Here is a 9,471-nt window from a genome sequence, read left to right on the forward strand (position 1 = left end):
GCCACTTCTCCCCCCCCTTTTTGATGACTGGCTGCTCTGGCACCATGTGCCAGCCCAGGCCCTGCACTCCTGTTGCCCTGCCCTGGGGCACGCCTGCCCACCCACTCGCTGCTCACTGCTTCTCGTTGCTGCTGCTGGTGCTGTTGCTGCTGCCACCCCCGTGCCCGCCCACTAGCTGATTCCACTGAGTGCTATAATGAAACTGGCTGAGTGCTCAGTGGAATCGGGTATGAATTTTGAATGAGTGCTATAGCGAAATAGTGCTAAGTAAAACCGCGTTAAGCGGGGGTTGCCTGTATTGTAACAAGTTATGTAGAGAAGTTATGGAACCTCCATCCCTAGAAACTTTCCAAATCAGATTGGACAGACACTTGGCTGGGGTAGATTAGTCGGGGGTTATCCTGCCTTGAGCAGGAGACTGGATTAGATGACCTCATGAGATTCCTTCCAGCCCTAATTTCTTATGATCCTTTTTGAGAACTTTGAAACTCTGGATGTACTAGAAAGGCTCATTGGTCTGTGAGGATCTGAAATACCTTCTTCCATCTTCTCACCACGTTTGTGTGTTTTACATGTGCATGGCCACAATACCCACTTCGGTGTCTGGTATCTGATCCCATCCCAGCTCACCAGACATGCCTGAGTTCACTTGGGCAGTGAAAGCAATGTAGTAATATTAGTGTGGCTCTATCTAGAGCTAATTAGCATTATATTCTGCTTGGGGCAATGTAGCTTTATTGCTTCCAATACCCAAGTTACCTCATCACCACCCTAGGTTTGCAACTTGTCCTGGCCTTATCGACCACAGTCAAAGTTGAGGCTTGTGGTATTCATTCAAGCATTGGATTAAGTCTCTAAACAAATGTTGCATGAAGAGACTTTTTAATGACATATTTGGTGTACAGAATGACTAGGAGAGTATACAACAGGAACCATGCACATTATTTTGCTGTAGTAGAAATGTGCAGTCATTGATTTTTTAGGGTTTTTTTTATTGCAAATTAAAACCATGTTTACCTTTTTATTGTCTTCTGTTGTTAAATTTGTAGAGCATAACAAATTAGATGTGACAACTTTATAGCCTTTTCATTGGGGGAAAAATATTACTGTTCAACTGTCTGGACTCTTTTCATGTACTGTTTATTTCAATCATTCATATGGTACCTAGCATCACAATCTTACTGGTTTTACATGGTAAAAACATTTACATACACAGGCCTGTCTGCCCTGTTTTCCAGGTCAACATCTCAAATTTTGTCTTCCTCATGTGTGCATTCTAATGAGCTGCAGAATGAAATTGATAACCCTGGATGCATCTTACACCACTTTCTGCATATGTCCAGCCTTGGATTTCCAAGCATTTCCAATAGTAGTGAAAGCTCTCCACCTGCTATATGATTTGGAATATGCTGTCAGTGAATAAATTAAGCTTCTGCTCTGAAGCTTGAGACTGGGTTGTCCTTATCTTAGTCTATATAGAGTTGCTATGAATACTAATACTAAATCTAATAAAGGTATTTGACCCTGCTTAACTTTGTATGACGTGTTTGTAAATGGAAAGTAATTATTCTGCTAAACCTTTTTTTTTCTTTTCTTTAGGCACAAGGAAAGTGAACCTTACATCCTGGCATCATAACAAAGGCCAGGCAAACTTATCGAATATGACATTCATTGATGGAAGGCTAATAGTCAATCAAGACGGGTTTTACTACGTTTATGCCAACATTTGTTTCAGACACCATGAAACTTCAGGAAACCTAACTAGAAAAGGGCTTCAACTGATGGTGTACATAACTAAAGCAAACTTTAAGACAAAGCGTGCTGATGTTCTTATGAAGGGAGGAAGCACCAAATATTGGTCAGGAAATTCAGAATTTCATTTTTATTCTGTAAATGTAGGAGGATTTTTTAAATTTAAGTTTGGCGAAGTAATAGGTATCCAGGTATCAAACCCATCATTACTGGATTCATCTCAAGAAGCAACTTATTTTGGTGCCTTCAAAGTCACAGAGATAGATTGAGTTGTTGCAAGATTTCATGTCTCAATGTATGTTTTCTATGGCTTTTTACTTAAAAAAAAAAAGAAAAAGAAAAAAAAGGGTTCTTGACACTTATATTTTGGTCAGAGACTACTGGGAGATGTAACAAAATCTTTTGGGGCCCAGTTGCTCCTGTGTAACCATTGGCAATGTATTGTTCATCTGATCAGGTTTTGACCTTCAGTGACTCTAGTCACTGCAGATACATAAGAAGATAAGAATTGCCATTGACTAGGATGGACCATAGGTCCATCTTGCCCAGCATCCTGTGTCACAGTGGCAGAATGGATGCTGAAAGGGTATCACCATGTTTTTTTCCTGCTGTTCCTTTCTCACTTGCCACCCTCAGCATTTAATATCTAGGATGTTCAAATTTAGAAGCTGTATCCCTAACTTCCATGCTCAATAGTTACAGTGCAAGCAAATTACACAGCAGGCCTGAGGCTGGTGTGTACCAGTTTAACACCTCTGTAACATCGTTGACTTCAATGGAGTTAGGATGATATTACAGCAAAATCAGAATCAGGCCTGATATTTTTATGGTTTTGAACTGCTATTGGCAAATTCTGCCCCAGCTTTTACACCCCATGCTACTCTGTTGATGTCAGTGCAGATGTAAGAGAGGACAGGAATTGGCCCATCAAATTTGCAAGAGGCTCAGTTCCGCAAGGGATTCAGCATTCTGGCCCTGATCCAGCAAAGCAGTTAACCATGTGACCAGAAGCAGATCTTGGATTTTGAAAAAAAAGAGGTGGGGAAGAAGGGAATGTGGTGGAGAGCTCACTGGCACCAGGTGTGACTGCCTGCAATGGATGGATCACTGTCTGTGTAGTAGAAAGTCAAAGGGTGGTGTGATTGCAGCTCCCCCCCGCCCACACAAACACACACTTTCTTCTTGATCTATCTCTGTATGTAACTAGCCCTATTGAAGGCAATGGGATCACTCAGATGGTTAATTAAATATATGTTGACTTGCTGGGCTGGATGAAGGCTAGAGTGTTCAGTGCTTTGGCAGCATGAGCTTTAGATTTTAAGTTAATACCAGTGTGATGATCTAAACAGATACTACGTGTGGACTTTTCAGAAGGGCTGTATAGGGGTTCTGGGTTTACAGTTATAGAGAGCTAACTGCAAGTCTATTTTAGTAGCATTGCACATGTGTGTACAAAACCAGAATTCTGATATGTTGAATCCCTTTGAAGTGTTACATTATGCTAGAATCTGCAAATACTTCTTTTTAAAGCAAAGTATGTATTTTTGTATTCTGTAATATCTAAAGTTATATTTCAGATGTAAATTATATTTGTCCTATAGTATTTGATACAAAATATTTAAAAAACCTCCTGTTGTTTGTATATTTTAATGTTTTTAATATACAGACATGTTTAACTGGTGCACTTTGATCCCAATGGGAAAAATTGCAGCTAAAAAAGATTGTTTGCAATTAGCAAATGTAATATATTTCTTTTGTTCTTTTTAACTTAATAGATTGCTGTTAAACTTGTCAGTATTAAGAAAGCTAAAACCAAAATAATAAATAATTGGATCAGAATTTGGTCAACAGGTTCCTTTCAAACATACAAGGTAAATGACTTTACAAAGCTGGCATTACTTAAGGATACCTATGGGGCCACATGAATCTGTCAAGAGTATTTATAGTGTACTCCACTTATATGCTTGCCAGACAAGTGCATAATTTGCTTAACTGCATAATACAATGCCAGTCCCAATGTGTCGCCTGTTGCTTATATTTGAACAAATACTGATGATCTGTATATCAGTTAAGTGCATATCTGCTTAAGTGCATAGCATCTTTCAGCCACTTTCTTTAACTTAATTGTACTCCATTTAACTGCACCAGACACAGGGAAACAGCTGTTAAAGCACTGCTATTAGCAGCTTAGAAACCAACTGGATCTCATCCCATCCAAGATTTCTAATCCAAGCCCTGAAGAAGCTAGTGCGTTTGAAGGCTGCTAATAGCCAAGTGCTGACACTGCTGTAAGCAGGGCTTGTTGGCACTTTGTTAACCTCCCAAACTGATTAATCAACCCTATCTTCAAGGCTTTTAATATAACCCTGACACTTGGGTACTGACAGTGAGGGGAAATCATCAGTTTTGGGGTGGTTGGTACCATAACAGGGTGTACTTAACCAGCCTTGTTTATGTTGAGATTAGAAAAATACATATTCCAGGTAAGTACATATGGAAGTCCCAAAGCTGTGCACTTAAACAGAGTAGGCTGTATGTAATTATTGAATGGGCATTTATTTCCTACAATAGATGCTGCAAATTGTAAATTCTGTAAAATAATTATTGTATCATAACTGTTTTTTATAAAATAAATCCTCAGAGGCTTATTTACTAAGAAACCAAGTTGAATTCACTAGCAGTTATTTTATACTGTATAATAAACTTTTTTTACAAAATACATTTCCAAGAAATAAAAAGAACTGTGGCTTTTTCTTGTCCCACTTCCTTTCACTTTTGTGCTTTTATAACCCTTTTGTTCACCATAGTAGAGTTTGCAGCCCACTTATAGCATATCTCATTTTTTGGAAGATATATCAATTTATTATTATTTAGAGACAGATTGTATCTGTTGGAGTTTATATTATAGGCTCTTGATTTTGCTTGAAAATTCTGGAATCCCCTATAAAAATAATCAAAATATAAACTTTAAAGGGAAAAGAGATTAAATGATTAAAATCTGCTTTTGCTTACACTGAAATAATGCAAAACCTCTCATCTATTTAGAATGGATATCGGCAACAAAATCAAGTAAGGATAAATACCAACTAAAGTAGCAAATCTTAAGTGTTTTTAGGGCAAAGGGGATGAAACTCGCATTTTGTGTTAGTCTAAGACACCCTGTGGATGAATATTAGAAATGTTAGAATGAAATGCTAATGCTCAAAACATTGGCAGTAGTAGGGTTATTATCTCTGCCAACTTGAAAAAAAACAATACCATCTCTTCTTGAGAGGATGGGTAGTAAACCCTCACATTCCAAAACCTGCCATGGTTTTATGGAGAAGTACAGACAATATATGGGCATTACATGAAGATCAGCTTATATTCTTCAGTGTAAGAGCAGAACATTTTGATTCCTCTGTCCAGCTAGGCCTACCCCGCTTTTGGATTTGCCCTTAGGTTTGCACGTGCTTTTGCTGACTCATTTGCTTTCTTCCAGTACTCAGCCTATTGGAGTTATCATCTTTCTTTATTGCACACTCAATTAATATTAATTTGGTTGGACAGGTATGCAGCTGTCAGTTTTTAAAGACAATATCCTGAACTCAAGACTGTTTAGCACCTCTGCTTTCTATCATTTTCCTTCCACAAGTTTTGATGTGACTGATAATATCTTCTTTTACATCGTCCTGAATACAACAGCTAAGAACTAGTCACCATGCCTCCTTTACTTTCTGTTTGCAGGTAAGAGGGTTTTCCCTCTCTCCTTTGTTATAGTTAAAAATGAAGTTCCCTGCAATATTGTGATTATTTTGTTTTTGTTGAATTAATCCTTTTACAAAATTGGCATTGAGGAAAATCATAAGAATGACAATTTATGGGGAAATTGAAAATCTGAATGCATAAAATTAAGATTGTCAACAATATATTGACAGATCAGACCACTCTTCTTTGCACATGAGATTGGAGTAAGACCTCTGGCCTGATATTTCCTGTTGTAAGAGAAGAGGAAGCTCAGAGTTATAGGTCACCAGCCATCTTAATGCTCATTTCCCCTCCATTCTCATCTAAGCTTATAAACTTTGATATTTATCATCAGTCATATTTCCAAAGTGGTGGAACGCTTCCATAGCTTGGATTCTTTGAATAATCTTTTTGTTTCCTTTGTAATTCTATTTCTTTTGTTAGATCAAACCAGACTTTTTACTTAGATGGCTACAGTGGTGTCAACCTGTAACACTGTTAAATCCTCATGAAACCTCAGTTGCCTTTAATGCCTCTTTCTGGAGTTACATATATACAGTGATGTATATTGATGTGTCTTTCTTTGTACTTGTTACAAACTTCAGGAAGTCGATGGTAGCTGGATAAAAATAGATTGCATTCTCCTGACTTGAAATGAATGTCACTAGCTTTTAGCAAGAAGCAAGGTTTATTTGAGAGTTCCTTTTATTGGACCAACTGCATAGTGGGGAGTGATGTTAAGCAAGCTTTCAGGCTCAAAGTACTTCCCCAGTTCTAGGAAAGAAGCAGATACAGTCAAATGTACAATATAAAGCTAAATTCCAGATACCTGGTGTTTAGGTTTTACCTAGCATTTAGCTTAGGCACTTTGAGCCTGAAAGCTTGTCTAACATCTCTCCCAACTGTGCAGCTGGTCCAATAAAATAAATCATTGAACAAATCTTCTTGTTTATTGTATGTTTCCTGGATCATCATGGTATACCACCACTGCCTGTACTGCTGACTTTCAGATAGTTCTCAAACTTAGGGGTGGCCAACCTGTGGCACAAGTGGCATTGGCAGCTTCCGCATGTGACACATGATAGATCAAGGAGGGGACAGGCAGCAGAGCAGTAGATTGAACAGGAAGCAAAAGGCAAAGCAGCAGATTGGGTAGGGAACAGAAAACTGAGCAGGAGGTTGGGCAGGGAGCATAGACTACAGAGCAAAAGCAGAGCAGCAGATTGGGCAGAGGAAAGGGATCAGAGCCATGCTAAATGAGTGTGGGACTAATTTGTGACATACCTGCCAAAAAGGTTGGCACCCACTACTCATATTGAGCACCTACACAGGTGCTAAACACCTGCTCTGATGAACGCAAATTAGCATGCTTCAGAGCAGACTCAATTGAGCCAATTAGCACGCTCCAGCAGATCCAGCAGCATTGGTGTCTCATGTTTTCAGCATTCTTGCTCTTCAAAATGGTGGGGGGGAGGGGGCTCTTTACAGCTCGTTGAATGAGCTTTAGGTAAAGCGCCCCCACAGCCATTTTGAAGTGTGGAATGCTGAATACACAAGAAGCTGCGGGCGCTTTAATTAGAGCTGCTCCTAAGAGTTCCTCTAATTTAAAGCACCTCACTTCACCCTGGAGCAAATGTTAACATGGATGTTCCAGATTAAGCCTTACAGCCTTTCATTGCTATATTTTCCTATTTCTTGCTTCTTTTTTTTAAAAATAGTCTTTTCATTTATGGATTTTCAGTCCGAGTTGGATGTTCCTATTTGGTTTCCAGTTAATTTCAAAATGATGTACAAATTTGAAAAATTTGGGGAAACCCATAACTTTTGAAGAGACAGCTGTTGGCTGAGGGATTTTCCAAGAGAGAAAACAAAACCAGGCTCTTCTTGACCCTGACAGTATTCATTTTTCTCTAAACCCCACCACATATCCTGCCAAGGCAGTTGTGCCTCAGTATTGTTTTATAGGATTCTTTCTAGCGGTGCAACGGCTCCAGTTTTTGGTAGTGCTTTGTGCATTAAAAACAGGCAAGATGCAGCTTATACATTATATTCATCCACTCTCAACTGAGTAATCCCTGTTTGTCACTAAAAGTCTTAGCTCATTTTGAACTAATGACAAAGAAAGGAAGGGTTTTGAGTCTCAATTCCTGAAGTCACAATCCCAAAAATCATGAAGGAAGGAATTAGTTGATTGCTTTGATTATTGTTTCCTTCTACTTTGTAGCAATAATGAGTTCAACTGTATTGTCCTGAATATAACGGCTAAGAACTAGTCCCCATATCTCCTTTACTTTCTGTTTGCAGGTAAGAGGGTTTTCCCCCTCTCCTTTGTTATAGTTAAAAATGAAGTTCCCTGCAATGTTGTGATTAGTTTTGTTTTTGTTGAATGAATCAATCCTTTTACAAAATTGGCATTGAGGAAAATCATAGGAATGACAATTTATGGGGAAATTGAAAAGCTGAATGCAGAAAATTAGGATTGTCAACAGTATATTGACAGATCAGACCATTCTTTCTTTGCAAATGAGATTGTAGATAAAGACAAATAAATCAATTTCCACTGTCTCTCTCTCCTTTCTAAGGAATTTATTATGGTCTCAGAAACCAGGGGATAAAGGTTTAGAAGGCCTGCAAAGATCTTAAGGCTGCATACAGTAAAATATAGTACAACGAGAAAGTGAAGCTATCACTGTGAAACTGTGTGGGGGGACAGTGATAAAAGGACTCCTTGGATATTGCTTATTCAGAAGTGTCCTACAGGACATGTTGTGACATGGGTTATTTTATGATATTAATAAAGAGAGACTCCAAAGTGTATTGTTGGCAAAAAGAAAATGAACCTGGCTCAAATGTATAGAATTGGCAATGGCAACAGATGTAGCTGTGAAGACCCTACAAGATGTGCACCTGGACTCTTGGGATAATCAAACTGAACAAACTGCAAAACCAGCTGAGTAAGGCTCCACATGGCTCACTTAGCAAGAGAAAGCAGAGATGGCTGTTAAACAGACTCTCAAGACCAGGAGAGGGAGATGTCCTCAGAAAAACAGTTGAAAAGGAAGAAAATAGGGGGCTTTTAACCTCAAAGGAAGAGAAAGCCCTCACTGGCGATGTCTACATGGTAAACCTAAACGCTCTCAAACATACTGCTGCCTCATAAACCTAACTGTATTCACATGGCAGCACAGGTGCTTTGCTTAGGAGAGCAGGCTAACTGGCACTTCCATTCAGCAATGCTAATTAGCCAGCTTGAAGTGCTACTGGATGCAATTAAATTGCTTTCAGCTGTGGTGTGTAATTGACAGGGCTGCTCGTTAATATGGTAAGTTTGCCATGGAGACATTGTTCCTATGCACCATTTAAAAGGGAGAGAGTGGGACCTTACTAAATAATGGTAGAATTAAGCAATCAGTACTTGTGGAAGAAGAGCTAAATGCCTCAGTTATGCTGAATACTACCAGCATTACAAAGCAGGATTGGACTCCCTTATGACTGTGTACTTACACTGTGGAACATATCCAGGTTATAGGTTCTGCCTATGGATCTAAATTAATCTATATGGTTTAGCATCGACATCCCAATACAGATGTCATGAGCAGATTCTTTCATAGAATAGCCTGACTCTATGGAGCTTCTAGGACAGAACATATTTGTCGTAAGGCATTAGGCCTGTGCAAAGCGGCAAGTATTCGCTTCAGATTTAGATTTGGTCAATTTGGAGGACAGTGATTTGATTTGGAGATTTGAATCACTGTCCCAATTCGATTCAGTCGAATCAGATCTGAAAGATTTGACGCCGCTTTGGGGATTCAGCCATAAACTAAACAGGCAGCTGAGAGCTGCCTCTAGCTGGTAAGTCTATTGGGGTTAGGGGAGAGAGGGATTGGGGCTAGGGCTGGGACAAGCTGCCCAGCTGGGGCAGGGGGTAAGGGATTTGGGGAGGGGGGACAGTGGATGCATCTGTGCTGGGAGTGGGGGCTCTGCCCTGCTGCC

General features: G+C 39.4%; 1 protein-coding gene across 1 annotated transcript in view; it reads left to right on the forward strand.

The window, feature by feature from the left end:
- TNFSF11 (TNF superfamily member 11) overlaps window positions 1-3,279 on the forward strand; it is a 29,338-nt gene extending 26,059 nt beyond the window's left edge. Inside the window, exon 5 of the mRNA XM_006017313.3 lies at window positions 1,600-3,279. Within this exon, the coding sequence (XP_006017375.1) occupies window positions 1,600-2,021 (422 nt within the window). The 3' untranslated portion in view covers window positions 2,022-3,279. The remainder of the gene's footprint in view (window positions 1-1,599) is intronic.
- Window positions 3,280-9,471: the final 6,192 nt, after the last annotated feature.

Source organism: Alligator sinensis, unplaced genomic scaffold (genome assembly GCF_000455745.1).
Source record: "Alligator sinensis unplaced genomic scaffold, ASM45574v1 scaffold59_1, whole genome shotgun sequence".
Classification (NCBI taxonomy): domain Eukaryota; kingdom Metazoa; phylum Chordata; order Crocodylia; family Alligatoridae; genus Alligator; species Alligator sinensis.